This window comes from Andrographis paniculata, unplaced genomic scaffold, assembly GCF_009805555.1.
Source record: "Andrographis paniculata isolate CXL003 unplaced genomic scaffold, ASM980555v1 Contig38END, whole genome shotgun sequence".
Lineage (NCBI taxonomy): Eukaryota > Viridiplantae > Streptophyta > Magnoliopsida > Lamiales > Acanthaceae > Andrographis > Andrographis paniculata.
Window position 1 is genome coordinate 1,069,207 of NW_026137571.1, and position 26,709 is coordinate 1,095,915.

The 26,709-nt window shown below is 31.9% G+C and overlaps 2 protein-coding genes across 3 annotated transcripts; both read right to left on the minus strand.

Annotated features, from left to right (window-relative positions):
• Positions 1–60: 60 nt before the first annotated feature.
• LOC127250928 (type I inositol polyphosphate 5-phosphatase 8) lies at positions 61–5,737 on the minus strand. Of its 2 annotated transcripts, none has more exons than XM_051274411.1 (11): positions 5,587–5,737; positions 4,398–4,466; positions 4,169–4,253; positions 4,006–4,074; positions 3,545–3,632; positions 2,965–3,069; positions 2,439–2,892; positions 2,146–2,348; positions 1,949–2,057; positions 1,593–1,741; positions 61–765 (listed from the first exon to the last, which is right to left on the minus strand). In XM_051274411.1, the coding sequence occupies exons 2-11, from the start codon at positions 4,461–4,463 to the stop codon at positions 384–386; spliced, it is 1,710 nt and encodes a 569-aa protein (XP_051130368.1). In that variant the 5' UTR covers positions 4,464–4,466; positions 5,587–5,737; the 3' UTR covers positions 61–383. The 2 variants fall into 2 exon arrangements, with proteins under 2 accessions (XP_051130368.1, XP_051130367.1); XM_051274410.1 differs by having other exon boundaries at positions 5,583–5,737.
• A 14,920-nt stretch (positions 5,738–20,657) lies between these two features.
• Positions 20,658–26,488, minus strand: LOC127250774 (kinesin-like protein KIN-5B). The gene is made up of 24 exons (XM_051274193.1): positions 26,392–26,488; positions 26,117–26,315; positions 25,886–26,015; positions 25,647–25,802; positions 25,218–25,555; positions 24,993–25,131; positions 24,410–24,507; positions 24,174–24,330; positions 24,021–24,090; positions 23,878–23,954; positions 23,691–23,744; positions 23,524–23,604; positions 23,323–23,434; positions 23,162–23,248; positions 22,898–23,073; positions 22,648–22,809; positions 22,463–22,570; positions 22,214–22,372; positions 22,054–22,137; positions 21,787–21,992; positions 21,597–21,698; positions 21,403–21,512; positions 21,172–21,323; positions 20,658–21,067 (listed from the first exon to the last, which is right to left on the minus strand). The coding sequence occupies exons 2-24, from the start codon at positions 26,290–26,292 to the stop codon at positions 20,891–20,893; spliced, it is 3,111 nt and encodes a 1,036-aa protein (XP_051130150.1). The 5' UTR covers positions 26,293–26,315; positions 26,392–26,488; the 3' UTR covers positions 20,658–20,890.
• Positions 26,489–26,709: the final 221 nt, after the last annotated feature.

Genomic DNA, 26,709 nt, shown 5'->3' on the forward strand with positions numbered 1-26,709 from the left:
ACCACATCAAAAAAACCAACCAAAAAAAAAAAATCTGTAAAGAATTTCTTATCATGTCAGTTTTTCCACTATTCCCACAAACGAGCAGCAGCAGCAGCAGCAGCAGATAGCATTCAACACTTTGGTCCACAGCTTTTTACCTATCCAATACCCAGCTTAGTTAAAAAAAACAAAACACTACATACATGGCCCAGTGGCCATCACCAGCACCACCCCACCCACAACGCCAAAATCCATACACAATAGCCATCTCCAACTGTACACGTGTCCAACGCCCATCATTCCCACGTGGGGGTGGGGGTGGGGGTGGGGGGTGGTTAAGATGGTTTGGGTTAAATGGGAAAAGGCTATTATATTGAGTTTGAGGGTGTGGGTGTCATTGTTTACAGAACAGGGAAGTAAGTGGGGGTAGTATTAGTAGTAGTAGTAGTAGTAGTAGTATTGATCATTAGGAATCTTGGGGCTGACTCTATGCAGCTATGAGTCTTATCCCCTGCCAAAAACTCTCTGTGGAAATGGGAGGGTGATGTAACCTCTGATTTTGACTCTACTGCTGCTCCTCTTCTATTACTATTACTATTATTGTTATTATTATTGATAGTTTTATTGTATGTAGAAGAAGTCGAAGTAGAAGAAGGCATGCTGGGTAGGTTTAATTCGACTGAGAAAATTGAGTAGACTGGCCTGTGGTCTGAAAATCTTGATTCTCCTCGCACGTAGCACATTTGTTTCATCCCTTCTCCTCTCCACAGAATTCTATCACACCTGTCATGTGTAAATATATATATATATATAGAGTATAATTATGTCACTGTCACAATAAACAATAAACAAACTTGCGGATTCCAACATTATAATAATAATAATAATAATAATAATAATAATGTAATTAAACAATTTCACTACTGCACTATATTTGCAGTTCAACAAAATACACACAAATTTCTATAATATTTAATCAGAGAGACAAACAATCTCTTATGTCTGCCACGTTCCAAGTCGGTGTATCAATTACTTTCAAGTATTATACTATCAAAACATCAATACATATTATTTAAATATTTCACGCATACCAATTACCAACACTAATCGCATGCAGTTGCATACATTAATGTCATCACTGTCTCGCATGTTTTTATCGAATCAGATAGATAGATAGATAGATCGATATAAATAAAATAATGGCAGGAACCGACCACTGCAGATTCAAGTTGACTATCAAAAACATGTGAAAACATGCTATTTGTTAATCCACCCACATTCGTTAGTAATGATATATATAATTTTTATATCAAAATTTATATTTATTAATAAACTTTAAATATTTCATTATAATAATCTTTAAATAAAATAAGAAAGAATATGTATAAAATTCCAGCCTTCCGACTTCAGCTCGAACAACTATTTTAGTTCTAATCCTAAGTGACCCGAGTCGAGGTAGTACCGATACCATGTTTGAGTCAAACTCAAACAAAATATACTCGAACTCGCTCGACTCGTTCAACGATAGCTCTAGCTACAATCAATAAAAGCATCTTTGTAATATATATTAATGATGATGATGATAAAGAGTGATGAGGTCTATGGGTTACCAGGCGGGAGTACGTGGTTTCTCTTTGGAGGTGCAGCTTTGGAGAACATAGCGGTCCGAATTGGTGTGGTATTTATAGGTCGGAGCAAAATATATCTCCCCTTCTCGCCATCCTTCGAATACTCGCCCAGCTCTTTGTTCTATCCTCAACTGCAAAAAACAAAACACTTCTTGATTAATTGAGTTCGGACATGTTATTGTACTGTAAAAAAGTCTATCTAGTTTCTTGAATTTCAGAAATTGTTAGAATAAGAAACTAAAATTCGTTCATATTTATAATGACGTAAGACAAGAATACTAGTAATTTAAGATAAATACCATAAATATAATATATATTTTAACAGAAATCATTCTTACTTCGTCTTTCTCTAGCAGGGCTTGCCAATCATTCCTCTCCAAGAGCTCGTGCGTGGAGCCGTAACTGGATGCAAGTCGATAGTTTAAGTCCCCGAGCCAAATGATCTTGCTGCATTAATAACAAGCACATGTTTTGTATGATGCTACTGATGAGTTAATCGACATAAAGATTTTAGTTTATGACATGAACAACTTACTCGTGGTCGAGTATGGTATTGGCTCGCTGCGAAAAATGTGTTCTTGGAGTTCTGTGGGAGTTAGAGAATCGCGTACGTTTCAAGATTTCCATTACATCCAGATTCCTTCTGGTGGCATAGCCCCCTTTCTCCCCGGAGGCTAGGTGAGTGCACACGAAGCAAAACGTCGTCCCCTGTAGTGTCATGCTGATTGATATGGATCCCTAATATGAAAAAAAAAAAAAAAAAAAAACACAAGGAGGCATGATGAGCTTTTGATGATTTAGAATTCAAAACAAACTAAAAAAATATACCTTATTTCCGAGGCGTCCCATTAGGCCTCTTCCAACACATGAGACCTTCAAACTGGTGATATGGCGATACAAGTCGTCGCGAATCCACACGCACAGAAAGATGCCGACCATCTGCTTGCTGGCAGCCAGCAAATACCTCTGCTGTGGTGTGTTAGAATGATGTCCCGACCGGTGAGGTGGACTAGGTGAATGATTCTCATTGTTCCAAGGAAATGGAGAATTGGGGGAGCCTTGATCGTGTTCATCTAGATCAGATGAAAGCAAATCCGCGAAACTGGTTCTCGGCTTTGCAGGTGGACTTCGATTGCTTGGTGTATGAGATTTCTTGGAGGCATGGTGGTTAATCGTATTGCCGTTTAGAGCTTCACGGATTAAGGAAATCCATTTGTCAGCAGGACCACAGTCCTCAGGCCCAATCACGTTGCCTGCATTTAGAGGAACAATCTCCTGGAACCTGAAATTATATGTATATAAAGTTGCAGCCATTTTCATTTCATATATTTGTGATGTGGATTATATTGCTTACCCAAGTACATAAATGTCAGCAGGTGCTTTAGTCCTTAACCAGTCTGTTAGGTTAAGTCCATTGTGGGGTGATTTGCCTCCTACATTCCATGTCCCCACCATCAATCTACATGCACAAGAAACAGTCCAAGATTGCAGATAAAAAAATTTAAAAAATAAAAATAAAAAAGAAGAGAAAAAAAGAAACAGTCCAAGAAGGTAAACTTATTATTGATCTTGTTATGTGAGGAGAAAAAAGTGAACTCAATTTTGCAGCCATTGTGAATCAATTAATTTAACAATCCTAAAAAGTGATTTCATAGTAAATTAAATTAAAAGAAGAAACCAGCCGCACATGAAGTCGGCTTTTAATTATGCATAGGAAAAGGTTGGGCAAATGATTGAAGCAGCTAATGCAGCTTCAGATCATGATATCGAGATTACATAGAACAATACAACAGACCCCAGAATTCATTAAACAATTATTTGAGTTAAAAATCAGATGGAGGAGAAAAATAAATGACCCAAGTTCTCGTCAGTCTAAATCTCATATAGTCGGTCAACCTACCATACAAAAAACAATGGAATTTATTAAAGTTTACCTGAGGCTGGGGCTGCCAGTGGTAGGTGAGGATAGTTGACCAAATCCTAGCCGTTGGAAAGCATCGCCCGACTCCACCAACCATTGCTCTGATGCAGGACCACGTTTATAGGATTAACATAAAATCTTGAAACAAAAATTTACTGGTCTACGTGGCAAACAATAGCCAGCTCAAGTAAACGGGACCCAGATAGATTCACATAAAAAATTTCATTTTATTTCCATGTCCCATACACAAAACAAACCACAAACTCTGAAAACAGTAGTCTTGTTTCCAATCAAATATCAACAGCTAATAGCAGCTCTGAAATGATCCGAGAAATTAGCTACAGCGAAAACTTCCCTAGATAACTTATAAAACAGAGTAACTTAACTTTCATCACGTCCTGCTAATAATATTTCAAAACAAGTTTTTCATATGAAAATCATACTCTTTACACACAGGGCAGCAAGGAAGATTACCGGAGAGTTCTTCCGGTACAACGGCGTAGGTGCCGTCGTCGGAGCTCTTCCTTCTTCTTTCAATTGCAGCTAATTTCAAGAATCAATATTATCGTTCAATATAATATTAACCAAGAAACAATTCAAATCGCAGCCTAAAAAATCAAGTAAACGTATGGTTTACCATTCTCCGTCTGATCTGAGAAAAATTCATCACCCCCCTTCCGTATATTCAGCCATTTTCTGACCACCACTTTTGGCCAGGACGACTGCAACCAAAAGTATATGTATATTAGTATATATATACTTTTCCATATCAAAAGTATTTTGATTCGCAAAGTATACTATATTCTCGAATCTACAAAATCTGATCCCAAGCAGTTAAGTGCTAAAAGAATCAAACCAATCTTTACCCTATGACATTTCTTTTCTTCTCTCATTAGCTTGCGCTTCAAATGATTCTGAAGACCAATGGTCATTTCCTGTTGGAAAGATTCATATAAAATTATAAGAACATTAAAAGATCTTCGATTTCTTTAATGTTTTTCCTCAAACCAATGGCTGAGAGTTAATACCACTTAAGAAAACCCAAGTGGGCTTTCGTATTTTAGAATATAATAAATTACAGGAAATATGACAAAGGATAGTGTAGAATTAGAGCTGAAATATGTCAACTACTGAATAGTTTAAGTTTAAGCGAAAGACAAACAGTATATGCAAAATTCAACGGTGAATAAAAAAGACTCAATTTGCAGGAGAAATGGAGACAGCGTCGAGAAGAATCGCAGACAACAAAAAACAGAAGAAAGAGAGAACTTGTCTCCACATATATAAGTTGCATTCTAAATATATAACAAATTGCTCAATAAAAAAATTAAACGGCAGATGTGAAATTTAAAATATGTACAAAGTGACAGGGAGAGGGAAGCATTTCTTTTTCCTGAAGAAAATCGATATAGTTTTCATTTCCAGACTTTACAGAGAAGAATACAGAGTGGGGAAGATGAACTAATAAAGGATAAAGGTAAAGGATTCGTGCCTTTCGAGCTTTCTAAAATGGACAGCAGATCTTCATCATAGCAGCAAAAAATAAAAAACTAAAAATTCCTTTCCGGAGTTTAACTAACTCCAACACAGCTATCTAAAAGGCTATAAAAAAACAGAGTTAAGGAATGTAACGGCAATCCTTCATACCAAAACTTTAATAAGAGAAGATAAAACCGATGAACAAGGCGTTTGATTAAAGCCAGTCGAAACTCAATTCGGATCCAAAAACAACAATATACGGATCGTGATCTGCAAAAACATTCACGTCTAGATTTTTCCCAAAGTAACTCCAGGAAACAGAAAACGATGCAGATAAGTTAAACAACAGTGACGAATCATACAAATGCTAAAAAGGAATCAGACCACAGAATAGCAAGCAAACAGGATGACCGCCAAAACGAGAAGGATGATGCATTTCAGGTATACAGTCAACGCAATTTCAAACGATACATGAAATCAAGGCAAAAACATACCAAAATCCGCATTGCCACACATCTTTTCCAAATCACAAAACCAAAAAAAAAGTACAACAAGCCAATACGCACACTTACATACATGAATGAATGAAATAGACAACCGATTGACGAAAACGAGACGACGTCTCTCTTCCCCAGCCTGCTCGCTGTCAGATTCTCCTGCTGCAGTGATTCGAATGAACTGAAATCACCAAACCACTTCCAATCACCTCCACCGAATCACGGAGGCGTTCCTCGGAAAACCGAACAACAGTGGTTCCCTCTCGTATTTATACTCTGAGAAACTGAAGAGAAGGCGAGACTTCGGGTCGGGCCTTTGGAGGCCAGGGCATTTATGTCAAATAAAAATATTCTTAGGGTATTATAGTAAATTCCATTTTCTGGGGCACATTCCCGTAAAAGAATGAGAATTCTTTCTCATGTCCACGTGGGTGACTTGCATTGGATATTTTGATACTGCTATTTAATTTTATATTCCAATTTTTTTTTTATATAAAGAAAAATAATTACCCTCACGTTAGTGTTTCATACATCGAATAGTTAAATTTTTTCGGTAAAAAATTAAATATTCTAATCATATTTTAAATGTTTTATAATTTTTTAATTTAAATCAAATTAATTATTTATTTTAATATCAGTCTATAATTATTTCTACTGTAATGTAATTAATTTTACTACTATTTCTACTATTTATAAATTCAAACCCAAAACTCAACATTCTACTATTTATATACTTTATAAAATATTTTAAATTTATATTCGCAAATTATTTAATATAATATTTTATTTATTTAAATTGGTATTCAATCAAAATAAACATATATTTTTAATAGACAGATAATTTAAACTCTATTTATTTAATCTTTACTTTATTGGGGTGATAGGAATTGATCCATTAATGTGGAGGGAACATATTTCTGCCACAATTAAATATGCTTATTTATAATGTCTTCCTATTTAATGGTCTTGAATAAGAAATTCGCATCACTAACTAAGAAAATTTAATTTATTTTTATTTTGAAATGTGACAAATACACAATTTCAAGAAGTATATGTATATATGTATATGTATATATATATATATCTAAATTCAAAGTAAATGGTCAATTTAGTCATATGCGTGTGAATTAGCTGATTATTGGTACGGCGCACTTTAGCGGACTGTGACTGTGCAGAGGGCGTACTTTAGAGCTTAGCATACTTGTTTAGTAATAGTAAATTTCTTCCCAATCAATAATCAAGGGTGTATTTGTTTGTGGATTGGGGATTTTTGGTTTGGACTTTAAACAGTGAAAATTTAAATTTGAATAGTTATTTAATGTGATATAAATATATATTGATGTGATATTTTGAATATAAAATAAATTTATAATATAATATAAAAAAAGAAAAGTAATTGTTTGAAGTGATATTTGTGGAGAGAAAAAAATATATCAATTGTAAAAATCCGTGGTAAAATCCAAAATGACGTCCAATTACAAAGTAAACATTTCATTAAATACTTCATTTTTTCCAAAAATACCCTTAGTTTATATTACATAATTACTTTTACACCAAAAAGTAAGGGCAAAAATATCATTACACTAATTTTAACTATCCACTATAATAAAAATATTATTATTTCTTAAACACCGCGTCAAAAGTAATTATATACAGAGGGAGTATATTCTTATACACTATTCATCACTTATAAAAATTACTAGAAGTAACAGTTTCTAAAGACAAACAAAAGATAATGATATTTGTTGTAAAAAGAGATAATGAGAGTGTTTGACAAAGAGCTTAGCTTTTAGTTTATTGAAGGCTAGTCAAACAACTAATTTAGGTGTTTGGTAAATTAGTTTTTTGTAATAGCTTTTTGGACCCAACAAATTAATTTCTGAAAAGCTTAAATCTCCATTTTACTTTAAAAAATTTCATCACGCTCACTTGTACTTTCAAAAATATTGCATAAAACCCCCTGCCATGCAAACCATATAGATAGGAAATCATCTTCTTATCACACGAGGAAAGTTTCATGGTGGTGGGGTTTCATGCAACGTTTTTAAAAGTATAAGGGGTACCATGCAATTTTTAAAGTATAGAGAGATTATACGCTGACTTTCGAAACCACATGAGAGTTATAAGCAATTTTACCAAAATATATTATTTTTTAAATATAACTATAATAAAAATAAATACTACTTCGTCCGTCTTAATACAATAGTCATGTTTACCATTTTTGTCTGTCCCAAAACAATAGTCTCATTTCCATAAATAAACATATCACTATAAAAGTACCATTACTTTTTTCATTATTACTAAACAATTGTCACTACTTTTTACGCTAATACACTCACAATGGCATAAAAGTTTTTTACTTATATTTTTTACTCACTACCAATATAATATCAATATTTCTTAAATCTTGTGTCAAACACAACCCAGACTATAGTTATGGGATAGAGTGAGTATTTTATAACACTTTTACAATTTTCAAAAACTAATAACAAAAAATTTCAAACATTCTAAACTCAAAAGAAAACAATTGAATGCATGAAAATAAAATAAAATAAAATAGAATAGAAATGTCCTCAATTATCATTTTACGTATAAACAACTAATATCAAATAATTGTTTTACCAAACATTTAAATACAAATAACTAATTGAATCAGCTAGTCAAACCAACTAATTGAATGAGCTAACCGCTATCAGCTAATTGCCAAACACACCCAAATTGCTAGAAGTAACATTTTATAAAGACAAACAAAAAATAATGATATTTGTCGTGTGTTATGTACTGTTTATTTAAAGAGATATATATTTTTTAACACAAATTTCTTATAATTAAACTGAAAAGATTAATTTAATAAATAATTAAAACTAGTTTTTAACATCTTTTTTTTATAAAAAAATTATTTCTTATATCTTCATCTACATTTTATGAATATATCTAATAACCTGATTAAATATAATAACCATTTAAAGATTTAAATAAAAATCAATAGTCGAAACCAATTTCCATTTGATATAATAGTTTTTAATAATAATACGTGTTTGATAAAAATATTTTAAAAAGAACAAACATGATTGATGTTTAATGATTTTTATTTTTTTTTTAAACTATTTGTTTAGATAAACATATTTGTTAGTTATGAGTAAGAAAATTGAATTATTATTTTTTTCATTTAAAAAATTAAATGACTAATTAATTGCAGGTAGTAATTAACTGTATTATTGCTTCATTATATTTTTTTGTTTCTTTTTAAAAATAATTTATAATAATATAATTAATTAAACAATTTGACCTTTGACTACACTAACAGTCTACGCTCTTTCATAAGAAAGCTGTATTTATTAAATAAAATTTATTATTTGAAATTATTGAGGTTTGTTTATTATTTAAAAAATTGGTAAAATATAAATAATCTAAATTATAAATAGAAATACGTGTTAAAATAAACTCTATGGGTGCGTTTTTTACCTCCAAAATTTTCAATTTTTTATTATTTGATCTGTGCGTTTAAAAGAAAAAATATTTTTTTTTCTAAAAAACTATACATATATATATTATAAAAAATTTAAAAAAACAAAAAAAAGACTTCAAAGACTCGTTGCAAAAAGTTAAAAAACAAAAAATTCAAATTAAAATTATATATTTTATACTTTTGACACAATTTTTCATATCACACATAAAAATTAATCAATGTTTCGTGATGGCTTAAAAATTCATACCACACACACATTCTCATTTTCTTTGTACTCAATTTCATTTGTTTTTTATATAATGTTTACAATTCTCAATAAAAATACATTATTTCTTATCATAAAATATTAAATTAAAATTAAAAAAATATATTACTTTCGTCCACTGCGAATATATTCATTTACTTTTTGCATATTAATTTTTAAATATTAATTATTATATCAAAACGTAGTACAAATTCATGAAAAACGACAAAAATAATTATATTGGTGTCTTATAATACTAATGTAACGATATTTTTATAAAAAAATTATACAAATATAAAAATATTTTTAATGTTAAAAACAATGATGCCAAACACACAGTGAACAAACACTTTTTTAATTTATAGTTGACAATGTAATTTTATATTTTATAGATATATTCTTTTTATTTTATTAAAAAAATATTTTTACTAAAACAAAATTTGATATATTTGAATTGAACATACGAAAATAAAAAATGTTTACATATATTTAGGATGAAATGAGTATATTGAAACTGTATGGATTTATTTTCTTGTATTCATTTAACATCATTTTTTACTATTAAATAATTAAATTTTCTTCAATAACAATATTATCTAAAAAAATACTAACTAAATGGTAAAATTGCTCATAACTCGTAGTTTCGAAAGTCAACGTAAATTCCCCTTCTACTTTAAAAATTGCATGACGTCCCATTATACTTTAAAAAATGTTGCATGAAACTACTTTGTGGTTTCGAAACTCAGCATAAATCCCAAATTTATTTTAAAAAATTGCATGACGCTTACTTATACTTTAAAAAATATTACATAAAACCTCTGTCATGCAAAACATATAGATAGGAAATCATCCTCTTATCACACGAGGAAAGTTTCAAGGTGGTGGAGTTTCATGCAACGTTTTTTAAAGTATAAGGGGATACAATGCAATTTTTAAAGTATAAGGAGATTTTACGCTGAATTTCGAAACCACGTGAAGTTATAAACAATTTTACCTAAATCAATTTGTGTATACAGATAAATAACCTTATATAAATATAAAATACACGGAAAAAATTAGGTTTAATTGGCAAAATTATGGCAGCAATATTGATTAGTATCACCTACTTTGAGCCAATCATAGAGCACCATGTGGCACTCGCGGTTGATAAGATTTTGTAAAATCATGCCTAATATTAACTAACCCATTAATCCCTCCATTAACTATTTAAAAATGTTTAGTTATTATTTTTTCTACCCAAAGCAATATAAAATTAAGTTAATATATTCCCAATTTAGAAAACATTAGTCAATAATTATTAGAAAATTAAATCTTCACAAAGCATATTGTTGATGTAATTTTTCAACAAAAATAAAGTAAAATTCAAAGATATAGAAAATATCCTTAAACTTGATTAATTAGTGCCTGAGATTAGGAATCTCTAAACACTGTATGGTACAGAAAATAAACTGGAAAATAAAAGACTGAAATTTAAAGTGGTGATCCCCAAATCTGACTTTGCTTTGTTGAAGTTGATTGAAGATGCCTTTTCAGAATAAATCTGAATCCTTAAATAACCTTTGAAGAAAACGGTTTGAACCGCCGTCTGGTCGGTTACAGCAACCGCTGTCAACCGACCACCAATTTCTCCTCTATTGACACGTATTACAACTTCCTTCAACCGTTCCCACCAGTCACAGAACTCAGACCTGCCTCTTACCCGACCTGCCTGTCCACTGCCAAATTTCTTTTGCCCGACTTCGTCCTTCGCCCGACCTGCTTCTTCGCCCGACCTCACTTGGCCGACCTCCGCATCAGCCGCCCTCCGTCTTTGACACTTGGCCGACCTCCGCATCAGCCGCCCTCCGTCTTTGACCGAAGACCTCCGCGTCTGTCCGTACCTCTTCCTTGCCCGACCTTCCTCTTGACAGACCTCCGCGTCTGCCCGACCTTCCTCTTGACAGACCTCCGCGTCTGCCCGACTTCGCCTTCCATCCGATCTACGGTTTACCCGACTTGGGTACACCTTTTTTTTTTAGACTCCGCCCGACCTTTCTTCCTTTTCCCGACCTTTATTCTGCCCGACCTCCAGACCTTTTGGCTTTCATTCAGACCCTACCCAGAATCCTACTGCCACTTACTATTATTATTATTTTTTGTGCTTAACAATAAGCCTCCTCCTCAAGACTCCTAAACATCACTTCCAGTGATGTTTTAGGAGTTTGCAGGCTGGCATCCGAGGCTACGTCAGCCTCAAATCCGACCTCCATCCTTCGAGGCTACGTTGGACCCGACCTCCATTTATCGCGGAATGGTGCTGGCCTGGACGTTGGTCGATCTTGCACTAACATTGCTTCAGCATCTCCCCCTGACGGAAGTCATGATTAATTTCTGTAAAAAAGGATTCTAACCTTCTTGTTGTGGATGCTAAACTGGCCAGATCTTGAAAATCGTGGGCTGTCAGGGCCTCGCGAAGTCTGGTATGCATGTTCCTGACCACCAAATTGGTCATTTCGCTTTCATTGATCATCGTAGGACATCGTCCCTTCATCAATCGCATCCTCTCTATGAATTGGTACCCGGTCTCTTCCGGCATCTGCGTGATCTCCAGAAGGTCTATCAGTGAGACTGTCGGCAGAGGATTAAAGAACCTTCCATGAAAATCTGCCTCTAACTCTTCCCAAGTTTGCAACTGTCCAGGCGGCAGACTGACATACCAAGAAAAAGCTGTTCTTGTGTGCGACAACCCAAACAATTGTAACTTGTGAAACGGATTGTTGCCTACTTCTCCCAATTGAGCCGTGAAGCGACCCACATGCTCAATGGTAGAGGCTCCGTCTTCTCCCGAAAAAGAATAGAAGTCTGGTGGCCTATAATTTCTCGGGAGAGGATGATCGTTAATGATCCTTTCTGGAAATGGCCTCTGGTAAACCGGCCTGTTCACCGTTTGCGGATTCATTCCGAAATGCACCCGCAGAACTTGAGCAATATCCTCCGGATCTACTCTGGGTGGAATATGGTCGAACACTGGAATGTGATCGTGAGTCTGACCTCCCAATCTTTCTTCTCTGGAGAAGGCTGGTTCGGCTGGGATGGGATTATGAGTCTGTCCCTCCAACCTTTCTTCTCTAGAGAAGGCTGGTTCGGTTGGAATGGGATTATGAGTCTGTCCTCCTAATCTCTCATTCGGCTGGGTATTATCAACCCTCGGTCCCAAAGGAACATTATCTGGGAAAGTTAGAGGAATCTTCCCCATATCTGTTCGGTTGAAAGTTGTGACGCTTGGAAATGCACTATCCACGAATGATGGCCCTGCGACATTTGCCTGTAGTCTGGATGGTGATACTCCTGGTGGAGTTTGAGTGGGTTGAAGACTAACCCTTGACAGTGCTTGATCTATCATGGTCTGCATCAGATTCTGTTGTTCACGCAACATGTTCGTTTGTTGCTCACGCAACATTTGTTGAACATAAGACCACCAATCAGTTGGTGGTTGTGGGATTTCCCCGGCATTTGGCACAATAGGTGGTGGAACGGATTCTCCCGCCGGTGCCGAAGATGATTGAGGTTGTGAACCTGCCATATGGACCCTTCCGATGATACGGCCGGATCTAAGACGTATGAAATTATCGCCGGAATTGGAATGAGCAATTTTGTCTTGCTCCCACTGTGGTCGCCAATTTGTTGATGTAATTTTTCAACAAAAATAAAGTAAAATTCAAAGATATAGAAAATATCCTTAAACTTGATTAATTAGTGCCTGAGATTAGGAATCTCTAAACACTGTATGGTACAGAAAATAAACTGGAAAATAAAAGACTGAAATTTAAAGTGGTGATCCCCAAATCTGACTTTGCTTTGTTGAAGTTGATTGAAGATGCCTTTTCAGAATAAATCTGAATCCTTAAATAACCTTTGAAGAAAACGGTTTGAACCGCCGTCTGGTCGGTTACAGCAACCGCTGTCAACCGACCACCAATTTCTCCTCTATTGACACGTATTACAACTTCCTTCAACCGTTCCCACCAGTCACAGAACTCAGACCTGCCTCTTACCCGACCTGCCTGTCCACTGCCAAATTTCTTTTGCCCGACTTCGTCCTTCGCCCGACCTGCTTCTTCGCCCGACCTCACTTGGCCGACCTCCGCATCAGCCGCCCTCCGTCTTTGACACTTGGCCGACCTCCGCATCAGCCGCCCTCCGTCTTTGACCGAAGACCTCCGCGTCTGTCCGTACCTCTTCCTTGCCCGACCTTCCTCTTGACAGACCTCCGCGTCTGCCCGACCTTCCTTTTGACAGACCTCCGCGTCTGCCCGACTTCGCCTTCCATCCGATCTACGATTTACCCGACTTGGGTACACCTTTTTTTTTTAGACTCCGCCCGACCTTTCTTCCTTTTCCCGACCTTTATTCTGCCCGACCTCCAGACCTTTTGGCTTTCATTCAGACCCTACCCAGAATCCTACTGCCACTTACTATTATTATTATTTTTTGTGCTTAACACATATATATGTGTGTGTGATGTTATAAATTAAATTAAATACTAAATATATATATATATTCTATTTTTACATTTTTTTTTAAGTCGAACTTATTATAATGTTGATATAAATACATGTATGCTAGTCAAATAATATAATTTTTAATTAACAATATATATATATATGTTACATAAAAAAATATATATTGTGTGATATTTTGTTATATGTTTTATTTATATTATATTAACATAATTATGTAATGTTTATTTCTATACAATATGTTATCAGTTAATGCATTATATATGTATTATATTAACATAATTCATGTATATTCGTACATATATCATATTTATTTTTTTAAAAAAGTTGTCATTACTTTTTATTGGCTATATTCTTTATAAAAATATTTTTAGAATTGTAAAAAATGAGAAATTGTATGTAAATAAATAATATATTGATTTTTCATTGAATTTGATCCATTCCATTAAAAAAAAAAATAAAAAAAAAAAATATGATAGGTAATGAATAATGAAAACTGGATAATGACAACGTCAAAGTAGATTAAAATATTGTACTGTGTACTTCACAAATACATTTGATAATGTTCTGTTCGTAGTAACAATCAAATGATGTAATGGTGCAAACATATGTGTGTGTGTTTGATTTTAGTTGTTTTAGCATTTAAATAATATTTTATATTCGTTCCATTCCAATATAATAGTCTTGTTTACCATTTTTGTCCGTTTTAAAACAATAGTCTCATTTCTATAAATAACCATATCACTATAAAATTACTTTTATTATTTTATTATTATTATTACACTTGCCACTACTTTTTACATTAATACACTTACAAGGACAAAAAAGTCTTTTTATTCATATTTTTTACCAACTACGAATATAATATCAATATTTCTTAAATTTCGTGTCCAAACCAATTAAGACTATATTTATGGGACGAATGAAGTAGTATTTTACTGATTAATAGAAGTGTGTAAGAAATTTGACATATGAAATAAATACTGTAGAGTAGGACGAACGAAAATAATAGAAATAGTAGTTTGAGTTTGAACAAATAGAGTATTTATTTTTATTTAAAATGTTATACAATGAAATAATTTATTTTTCAAAGGATAACGGGTGTGCTTATCTTGTGTTTCAAACATAAATTAACATTATTCAGTCCGTACGATTTCTTAGTAAAAATATAATTTTTTTTTTACAATATCAAATCAAAATAATATGCTCCCTCCGTCCTAATACAATAGTCTTGTTTATCATTTTTGTCTGTCTCAAAACAATAGTCTTATTTTTATAAATAACCATATTATTATAAAACTATTCGTACTTTTTCATTTTTATTACACAATTGCTACAACTTTTTACACTAATATATTCACAATGGCAAAAAAGTATTTTATCTATACTTTTTACTAACTGCTAATATAGTATAATTATTCCTTAAAATTTCGTGTTCAATCCAATTAAGCATATAGTTTTGAAACGAAAGGAGTACTATTTAAACCAAAATACAAATTAAAATTCCAGAAAAAAAAAACCCTATATTCAGTAATAGGACTATGTTCTTACATTATTTAAATTGTCAATTACATATTTCCTCTTTAAAAATAATATACTCACTTCATTGGTTCTTTGTAAAAAAAAAAAAAAAAAAAAAAAAAAAGCAAATTTTATTTGTGTACGGATAGAATATTATTTTTATTAAAAATAACATATTTAAATAATTATTTAAATAAAAAATTTAAAATCAAAACATACTATAAGTGGAGAAAAAAGATTTTTTTTTTACAATAATTATTATTGTGAAATTTTGCTTTCTTATGGGGCTTCAATAGTTTGCTTAGTGAAGGTATTTTGAATTACTATTCCCTTTTCATTTTTTTTTTTTATAATATTAATGATCATATTTTATTTAAAATATTATATGTAATTATCAGTTTACTTAAAAATAAAGTAAAAAAACCATCTCTTTCTATACCTTATTAATATGTATTTATATTTATTTATTTAATTATTTATCAATGTACCGTTAATGCAACATGGGGCAATAATTGAACGTCATTTTAAATATATATGGATCAATAAAATAATAATGGCCAATTAAAAAATAATTAAAAATATTTTGAAGGATGAATATTGGACAATTCGAAATATGCTGTCCCTTATATTGCACAAATTTAGGGTTTGTTTAAGAATATCTTGTGTCGAAAAATATTTTTCGATTTATGTTTTATATACATTTATTAACTGACATTTATCATATATATCGACGGGGGTTTTTATCTGGAACACACTTGAAACAGTAACAGACTATTTAAGATGATGATATTTAATTAGTTAATAATAATTAGTTATGATATTATTATACTCTCTCTCTCCGTTTCGGAACTATAGTTTTGGTTGTATTGGGCATGAGATTTAAGGAACATTGATAGTGGTAACAAATACGGATAAAAGACTTTTTTGCCCCTGTATGTGTATTAGTGTAAAAAGTAGTGACAATTGTGTAATAATAATAAAAAAATAAAGGTAATTTTATAGTGATATGATTATTTATGGAAATGAGATTATTCTTTTAGGATGGACAAAAATAGTAAATAAGACTATTGTATTGGGACGGAGGGAGTATTATTATTTTTATATAACTAATAATATTTATATTTTTAAAGTAAATTTAATATATATGATTAAAAAAAATTAAAATATATATTTAAATATTTAAAAATTATATGCAATTATTACTCTCAATTCAACACTTATTTACAACAAATACAACTAACTTTATTAGATTCCATATCTTCATTTACTTTACTTTATAACTAAATTTTTAAAAATACCCCAACTACTCATCACTTTTTCAGTAAAATATTTATTTTTCTTAATTCTATGCCGAGTTCAAATGAACTAATTTTAATGGACGGGGAGTATCCATACAGTAAAAAAGACACAGCACTTTATTCAATAATAATAATAAGAAGAAGCTAAGTTAGCTAAGCCATGACGCAAAACAGGCCATTAAATTTAACTGAAATTAATTTCTTTCTAATTATTATTATTATTATTATTATTATTATTATTGGAACTTCTTGCAACATATGTTTCACGCATAGAAGCATCAGACAAATATGCAAAATAAATAATTAATAATTATATATTAAGACACTTTTTATTGTTAAGTAATTTTAGTGTTTCTTTCGGCCCACAACTATGGTTAGAACAACAATATGTATCAACAACCACATTAGTTTAAAATAATTTAATTTAATGTATAACCAACCAATAATTACATGTTAATTATTATTTATTAAACTAATTATGCCGAAAGCGACCATAAGAATACCCCCAAGCTTGAAGGAGAATCCCATTTGATTAATTATTCAATTTATTAGGATGCTTTTAATTAATTGTTCAATTATATATTGTAAAAAGAAATAATTTAATTTTCAATTCTTTCTTTTCCTTTTTTTTTTTTGTATTTTTTTGAATATTTATTTATTAATGCAATATATATATCAAATATTATTTCCGTTCTTTAATGTTTGTTTTGTTTACTTTTAGTCGCGTTTGGTACAAAGAATGAAATTGCAGAGAAATGAGAGTAAAAAATGAAATTGGAGAGAAATAAAATTGAATAGAGAATGAAAATTTTTTATTTTGGTAAAATAGAGAATTCAATTGAGAAATGTATATATATATAAAAAAAAATGAATGGATCAGATAAGAATAAATGATTAATGGGACAAAAAGAGAGCTTTTGGTGATTTTTTTTTAAAAAAATTATAAATTATATACGATGTTTTATATTTTAGTATAATTTTTTAAAAAATCGTAAAATTTAAATACTTTAACAATAAATTAAATTTGATTTTTGTAAAATTAAAATAATATATTAAATATATATATAAATTAGATAGTACAAAAAAAATTAAAAAAATTAAAAAAATGTATACACTGTATCATTTTTCTCTATTTCTCTACGTATAAGAGAAAAATAAAAATGGAGAAATAAAAATAATTTATTTCTCAAGTTCATTTATCTGAATCAAACAAATAAGAGAAATGAAATCATTTTCATTTCTCTGTACGAAAGACACCTTGGTGTAGTTTTATAAATTGTACTAGTATTAATTTTGATTTTTTTTATTATGAGATTATTTTTAAATTGTAATTATATAATTTAGAAAAAAGAAATTAGAAATAATAAAAAAACTCAAGAATTTTGGCATAATTTAAAATAATAGCAAAAATTTTGGTACAAAAAAAATATAAAAAAATGTAATAGTCTAGAAATTAAATATTGAATTATGGAGCAAATAAAGTATGCATAATGTGAAAATAGGGGATACTAGGGTGTGTTTGTTTGGAGGATTGGATCGGATTTACACTATTCATTAAATTTTTTTCCTCTAAAAAACATCAAATCGAACACCTATTTTTCACTTTTTATATTATACTAAAAATCAATTTTACATTCAAAACATCACATCAACACCTATTTATATTACATCATACAACTATTCAAATTCAAAATTTTTACTATTCAAATCCCAACTCAAAATCTTAACCCCAAACAAACACATCATGCACTGGTCATCAAACAATTTATTTTATTTTATTTTTTAAATTTTTTAATAAATATTATATTTCAATATTATGTTAAGAAATATACCCTTATTTTTTAAATAGTTGATTTGGCAATGCATAAAATGGAACTATTGTAGATTCCAAACTCAATATAATAAATTATTTTTAATGTTTGTATCATGATTAAAAAATTATCAAAGGTTTGTATTTATGTATACAACCATCTCTAATACTCCCTCTGTCCAATCCGAATTGAACCATTAGGGACACGGTATTTAAAGTGATGATATTTAATTAGTTAATAACAATTAGTTATGATATTATTATATTATTTTTTGTATAATTAATAATATTTATAGTTTTTAAGTAAATTTAATATATATAATTAAAAAATTAAAATATATGTTTAAATATTTAAAAATTATATAGAAATTTAAAAATATATGCAATATGATATTCATTTTGTAGAGAATAAAATCTTCTATAATATATTTTTATTTATTTATAATTAACATAAATTAATTTTATAAAAGATGTGTAGTTTTAAACATAGATAAAAATATATATATTTTTTTTAGGAGATATGCAAAAATAAAGGGGTTTTGAGTGAGTCCTACTTCATTTATGATGTTGTATGTTATGTAGTTAATTAAGTTGATTTATATTTGTTAAATATGTTTTGGTTTAATAATTTTTACCGAAAATAGAAAGATGTCCATTATTACGGGACACACAAAAATGAAAATAGTATCAATTGTGGTGGAACAGAGAGTACAAAATCAATTTTTGGTTGTCCAAGTCTTCTCTTTCTACTACGTCATGTCATATTATCTAAAAAAAATTCGGAAATTTATTCAAATTTTTACTCATATTGTAGAACCAAATTTCGAGTGTGTTTGTTTGAAAGATTTAAACGGATTTTTACAATTTATATAACTCTCCCTTAAAAAAAATAAAAATATATCAAATCAAACACTTACTTTTCATTTTTTAAAATTATATACAATTATATAAATTTTATTATATTATTATTATTGGAAATGAGAAGTGGGTGCAAAATTAATTATGGCGAAGAAATACTAATTGAAGATGATATTTCAAATAAAGGTAAAAATTATTTTTATCACAATGTAATCAAAATTTATCAATTTTGGTCCCAATATAAAAAAAAATCTTATTAATTTTAGTCTCAATATAATCAAAACTGTCATTTTTATCACAATATAACCAAAACTCATCATTTTTTGTCCAAATATAAAATTTTTATCAATTTTAGTCTCAATAAATAAAACTCATCATTTTTTGTCTCAATATAATCGAACATTATCTTTTTTGGTCCCACCATCAACAAATCGATGGAAAATGCTAACATGAAAAGAAATCAAACCTTATATTTATATTTGAAGAAATTGCACAATTTTGCAAGTTCACGTCAGCATTTTTCGTCGGTTTGTTGACGGTGAGACCAAAAAAGATGAAGTTTGATTATATTGAGACAAAAAATGATGAGTTTTGGTTATATTGGAGCTAAAATTGATAAAAATTTTATATTATGACAAAAAAAAATGATGAATTTTGATTATATTGAAACAAAAAATGATAAATTTTGATTATATTTGAGACAAAAAAAAATGATTTTTTTCCTTAAAATAATATCGATTGAAAATTCAATGAACACACACCCTAGATTTATTTCTAATTTTATATTTTTGCATGGATAAAAATTCAAACATATTACTGTTACACACAAATCATTTCTTTGGTAGGTTATTAAGACCATGTTTTTTAAAAGAAAAATTAAGATATTAATCCATAGAAAGATCAACCATCTTCTATCAATACTAATTCTTTTATTTTTTATTATTATTATTTTTTTTTTAAAAAAAAAAAAAAACTTCAAATGCTCCTACAAAAAAACTAAAAAAATATTATATATTTAACTTAAAATAATAATTTATATTTTTAACACAATTTTTTATATTATATATAAAAAAATAATAAAATAAAATAATAATAATAATAATTCATCTAAAAACGATGCTTATTATTATTATTATTATTATTATTATGTAGACAGACAAAAAAAACCCAAAAAAAGTTGATAATGAAATCCAAATTCGGACCTGCTTTGCTTTCCGGTCAAAAACAAAAGTAGTAAGAATCCACAACCAAAAAGTTTTATTATTTAAATGAATCATGCGTCACATTACAAATATGGCTTCTATTAAGACATAAAATTTTAGTATTTAATATAATATTTTGTAAAAAAAAAAAAAAAAAACTTATGATATTTTTAAAATATTAGTATTATAAATTTAGGACCTAATTCACCTAATTGCTAACACTAAATTGTACACTCTCACATTTAGTTAGAATTAAATACTAAACCATCTATAAAACCTCTACTCCAAACTCGAATAATTTAAATTATTAAGCGGGAAACCTATATATATATATATGAAACATTATATCGAGCGTAAACATGTAAATCATACTAGAAGTTTAACGATGAAGAAGAACAAGATCGATCGATCAAGCTATCAAACAATTTCATTACCCGGTTACTCGGAGAAGACGTTGCGCGCTCATCGGGTTCGATTTTCGATCACAATGCTACGCTCCCGTTAACAAGCTGAAAAGGATTTCTTTTCCGGTCATGAATCTTGTTTTCGGTGTCACACAATTTCGATCGTATAATCGTTGTCCTCATCTCCTCGATCGATTGCAAGCTCGGAATCGCGATGGATCGTTTCTTAGGAGTCGTGTTTGTTCGCTGCTCGACCTGTTTAACAACGATGACAATAGTAAACCATTAGGTGGTGCTTTTAAAGATCGACGCAAAAAAAAAAAAGAAACTTTACATCGTAGACCGAAGAAAATGCCTACCAAATAATCCTTGTGGATGCATTGCTCGGATCTGCTGCGAATATCCGATACACGTTCATTGTGGATCGATTTTATCGAATCGAGCTGATCGACGCTTTCCGTCGTTATCGAGCATATTTCCTTCTTGTTCGCTTTGTCCAATTTGAATGTATCTGCGCGCAAACACGTAATTTGTAATTTGTTGAGTAAGGCGAATATACATTTCGAAGTTTCGAATTTCGGTAACTCCACCTTTGATCAATCCCGACAACTCGTTTACGCGAAAATCAAATTCCTCGCCCATCGACGAGCACATCGAACGAAGGTTGTCGTGCATCGATCGAGTCTCAAGTGTTTTCGACCTGCCAAGAAGAAATGCAGAGATATATATAAGATTATATAGTGAAAATGAATTATCCCACCTCTGATGTAATGATCGAACTAACCTAGCAGCGGATTCGAAGTCGTTCAGACCGTTGTTCGTGATACGGCTCACACCTGATTGCGCATCTTGCCATTTTCGTCCGGACAGCTCGACCTTTCCTGCACTGCATGACACAAAAAACAAGTGAAATCGCTGTCTCGATATAACACTAAATCGAACAACATGTAAGAACAAAGAGCATGAGGAATTACCATTCTTGTAAGGTGTTTTCTAGTGCAGCTCTGCATTCAGTCGACGAGAATGTATCCTCGACATAGCGATCTTTGGCCTTCTCCATGTAATCATTTAGCTCCATCGTTTCTGAAGCTAGAACTTCGCGTATGTTCGACAATTCCAGCATCACTGACTGGCTTTCTTGAATGCAGGAGTCCTCCAAGCTTTTCGAAGCTTTCGATACCTGAAGATTTTGGATTAGATAATATATATATCACCATTGATACGAGGATGATCGAGCTTACCATGTCTGTTTTCATGGAGGTTAGAGTCGACAATATCACTGCTATTTTATCCATTGCTAGTTTTTCTTCTTTGAGAGCTTCATTCTATATTTAACAGAAGACAATGGTAAGGAAATTGTTCGTATATTTAAGTAAATCAGAATCCGTTCGACAAACAAACCTTAAATTTCTCCTCGAATGTATGAAATCTGTTGGACTTCTCGATTTGGTTTTGCTCGAGAAGCTGTATGAGCTTGAAAGCTCGTGTTCGGAGGTCATTGGAAAAATCGATGGCTGCATGCGATATAGCCTTGGCTGAGGCTAAACTACGACGTAGCCCCTAAAATGTGTAATAAATTGAAGTTACTTCCAATGGAATTGTAATTTGTAAATACTCTAATCATTTGTTCAAGCGTAAAGTAAAGCAAACCTCGGCTTGTTGTTTGGCGGAGAATGCCAATAGCTGCCGTTGTTCGTCGAGGGAGTTCTGAATATCCGAAATGATTTCCTTGGCATCAATGGATGCATCTTTCAAGAACTGGAAACAATAAAAAACACGCAATTAGGTAACGATTCTTATATATGTATATAAAACTAGTTGCGCCGTGTTCTTACATTCTCAACTGAGGTAAGTTGATCGGAAGCCATGGACGTCGTTTGCTCGAGGTCAGAAGAGGTTTTCTTCTGGAGTGCATCGATAAGCTGCTTCATGTTCGAGGCTCCTGAAGCATACGTCTCCGACAATTTATTAACTTTCGCTTCCATAGCTTCATTCGACTGAAACACAAGTGAAGACAGTATACATTTATATAGAGTTCTTTACAAACTAAATTTATCGCAGGTTTTCAAATGCAAAGCATCTTACTTCATATTTAGCAGAGAGATATTTGGTGACACAATCCTCGACACATCTGAGTTGTTGTTCTTGCTCGGATAAAGAACCATGAATGATCTTGTTCAAGTCTTTCAAACTGTGGTCAAGCTGTGCTCCAAATGAATGTAGAATATTTTGATTCTCCTTTTCGACTCGATCCTTACGATCTGAGAAGAATTTTTTAACCAAAATTAACCAAAGCCAATAGTAAGAACTAAGAACAGATAACTACTCCAGGAATTGTAATAACAGTACCGATCTTCCCAAAAAGAGCTGAGAGATCCTCCGATGCATCATGTAAGTCGACTCTTAATTTTTTGGCACAATCGACTAGATTATTCTCTGCATAACGAAAGATTGTAAGAATGGCAGGATAACAAAAGCTTTTACGATAATGCAAGCATCACTACACTTGCCGGAATCCTGTAACTTCGAAATGGTGGATTCCTTTTCCTTCAGCAATGAGAGAGCTGTTTTATAATCATCTTGTAACTCTTCTAAGCTCTTACGCGTTGTTTGTAGATTTTCCTAAAGAAATATTGCACGATAATATGAGTTTTGATAAACGTATATATAAGTAGAAAGATCCAATCCGGCAGAGCCTTCCTCTTCCATACCTTGCAGTGTTTAAGCTCACTTTCAACGTGCAGTTTCTCTTCTTGTTCAGTAACATATAGTTCACGATATCGATCAAGTTGCTGTTTTGTAGCAATAGAAAGTAAATACATAAGGCGAAAGAAATTTTCTAGACAAAGTTCAATGACGAGACGAGCAAAAAAAGTACCTTTTCATTCACACTGAGCTCACTCTCTAATTGCTCTATCCTTTCACTTTGTGCCTGCAAGTTCAGATTGAAATAAAATTTATGGTTTTTAATCAAAATTCTATACGATCAACTAAGCCATGTTTGTTCATTTTCTGAAACTGCAAATTTTCTTTGACACGTGATAAGTACTTAGAAGTATATTGACCTTCTTTTCAGCTTCATCCTGCAGGAATCTCTCTTGGGGGATATAAACACCATTCTTTTCCCTAGCCGCTCGAATATCTGATATTCAAAAATCGTGTCATGTCACAGCAAGAAATCCTGAGATAAGGCAAAACAAATCCTCACCTTGCTTCATTCTCTCCATTTCCATGTATATATCCTTAAGCAGCATAGCTTTGGTCACTTTTTGGTTTGCCTTCAAGAAATTAGAAAAAAATTGAAGTGCCGAGAAAGGATAACTAAAGGAAATGATAAAGCAAGCGTGCATGCTAAATTAACCTCAGGTTTGTTTTTTATGCTTTTAGCACGATATGCATAGTCCAACGTGCTTAAAGTTTCATCCAAACAATTTGCCAATGGAGAGATTGTGGCAATGATACAAGTCTTTGTTTTCCCACCCAATGAATCTCTTAGAAGCCTCGTAAGCTTGCTATCCCTGCATAACACCACATTAAGTGGGGAATGAATTCGACTTTCTGCAACTCAATCATTCAAGGTCTGAAATTTCACACAACCTGTAAGGTATATGGACTGAATGCTCCACCAATGCATTAATGACTCTACCCAAGGTTAATAAGCTCTTATTTATTTCTCCTGCTTCCCTTGCTCGAGCCTGAATAATAATTTGTTAATTTAGAAGAAAACACTGACCAAAATATATCTAATAGAAAGACATCTTTTTGTTATGATCTAATGCAACACAAATTATACTCACTCAATCATCCAAATGTGTTATCAAACTTTTGGGCGCAGTTTTTAACGTGGGTGTGTATGCTTTTTTACTAAAAATAAAAAATAACATTTTTTTATGACATTTCCAAAAAGAAAAGTGAATATAGATTTGTACGACAGAAGTTGTATGCATTGCCAAGGGTAATGCAACACATATGTAACTACTTTCTTCCTCAATGATTTGAATAATTTGTTACCATTATCGTAGAAAAGTTTTTTTTTTTGCTAACTAGAATGAGATAGTGTGGTACTAAAATGATCTAATGCAGCACAATTTATTGTATACAAACACACATAAAGATGTAAATAATCTCTTCTTTGATGATCAGAAACATTTCTTTGTTGTACTAAAATTAAAAATTTTACCTCACGAGCACCCGACCGATATATGTTCTCTGATCCTGCCAAATCAACAAGGTTAAGCTTGCCACATTTGATGAGCTCCTCATCTCCGACAACGCCTTCTTTAATGTGAACACATATGGTAAATATAGAATGAGATCGACTGCAACGCAAAAAGAAGTATTAGTATTTCCAAGACTAACAACATTCAAGAAAAACAAAAATGGCAAAGTCGAAAACAGTGTTTGCCTGCTCCTTTTATTCAACAAGGTGTCTGCCGTCCGTCTTCGAGCAGCACCTCGTTCCAAAAGGCTATATATATCATTTGCACTGTACACAACTTCCTCTTCAAGACCTCTAACAATCACAGAACCCTTCCCATCCTCCATCAAACAAATCGGCTTCTTAGGTCTATCTTCTGTCAATTTTAAATGATCTTCTGGAGCTAGCAAGTCTGTAATTTCCTCATTATATAGTTCAGAGAAGGTCACTTTCATACTGTAATCAGCATTTTGAGCTTCTAGGGTGTCGAAGATTTGGCGAACTGCTCTAGGAATAATACCAGCCTCAGCAGGCAATTCACCACTCTACATCAAGAAACTCATTTCGGATTCAATTAAATCAATCAAATGTACTACAAAAAAGTATACATATATACACACACACACATTTCTATACCTTATTTCTCATCCCTCCTTCCATTGTGTATGTTTTACCAGTTCCAGTTTGGCCATAAGCAAAAACTGTGCAGTTGAAACCTTCTAATACTTCATTAACAATGGGTGAAATAGCTTGATCATATATAGATCTTTGCTGCGCTTTCGGACCAAAAACCTTCACATGATAAGAATATCAATCATTATTCTGTGATTGTTGATATAATTAAAAAAGAATTGTATTGGAGAAGAAATCCAAACCCTATCAAAGGTGAAAACTCGATCCACTTGCTTGCTAGCAATCGATTGCATAACGGTGACTTCTCTTCGGTTCTCGTTACAAGAGATTACTTTCGGCACATTCAATCGTTGTTCGTCATCAGATAATGGCCTAAGAGGGCAAACAACAACAAACAGGAGAATCCTTCACGCTATTACTCTGCGATTTAGAAAGGGGGAAAAATTCGAAATAATTGAATTGCGAAATTCCACCTGCATCGAAGCAAAACCTGGATATTGATCTCTTTATCCTTCTCCGGCCGATTTGCGTTCCAATCCAAGCCTCGCGACTCCGTCCGCCGCCTCTCCGGCCGCGGCGTGAGGAACGGCGACGGTGACGGCGCTATACTCATCCCTACCTTCCGAAAATCCGGTGTCAATGACGCCATTACCAGCTCCTACTGAATCCAAACTTCAGAAACAACGAAAAATGTTAAGTAGATCCAAAAATGGAAGCACGAAACTAGCAAGATCGAAGAGCTACTTACCCCTCTCGATCGCAGTACTCAGTCGCTTCGCAGTCGGCAGGTGGGAATTGAAGGTGTGGTTTGAATTGATTTCTGTAACGGCTACTGAATCTATCTGTAGATTATATATACTCACTTTGGGGAGCGTGAAATAATTCATAAAAGGTAATTTGAATAATTTTAAATTAAAAGTATATTTTATTTATACGTATTTTTTTGAAAAATACATAAATGTATATTTTGAAATAGTAACTAAAATAATGGAGCTTTGTGTATTTATAGTTTGTATTTGTGGTGCGTTTACAAATTTGTTACCGTTGGGAATTTGCAATATATTGA

Bases quoted from the DNA above. Each gene is read 5' to 3' on its own strand.
- LOC127250928 (XM_051274410.1), bottom strand. The intron at 4,254-4,397 runs GTAAAGATTGGT...TTTTGGTTGCAG, and splicing joins AAGAAAAGAAATGTCATAGG to TCGTCCTGGCCAAAAGTGGT. The intron at 3,633-4,005 runs GTAATCTTCCTT...GTCCTGCATCAG, and splicing joins TGTACCGGAAGAACTCTCCG to AGCAATGGTTGGTGGAGTCG.
- LOC127250774 (XM_051274193.1), bottom strand. From the start codon at position 26,292: ATGGCGTCATTGACACCGGATTTTCGGAAGGTAGGGATGAGTATAGCG. The intron at 25,803-25,885 runs GTTTGGATTTCT...TATCATGTGAAG, and splicing joins GAGTTTTCACCTTTGATAGG to GTTTTTGGTCCGAAAGCGCA. The intron at 22,810-22,897 runs GTAAGATGCTTT...CTTGTGTTTCAG, and splicing joins ATCTCTCTGCTAAATATGAA to TCGAATGAAGCTATGGAAGC.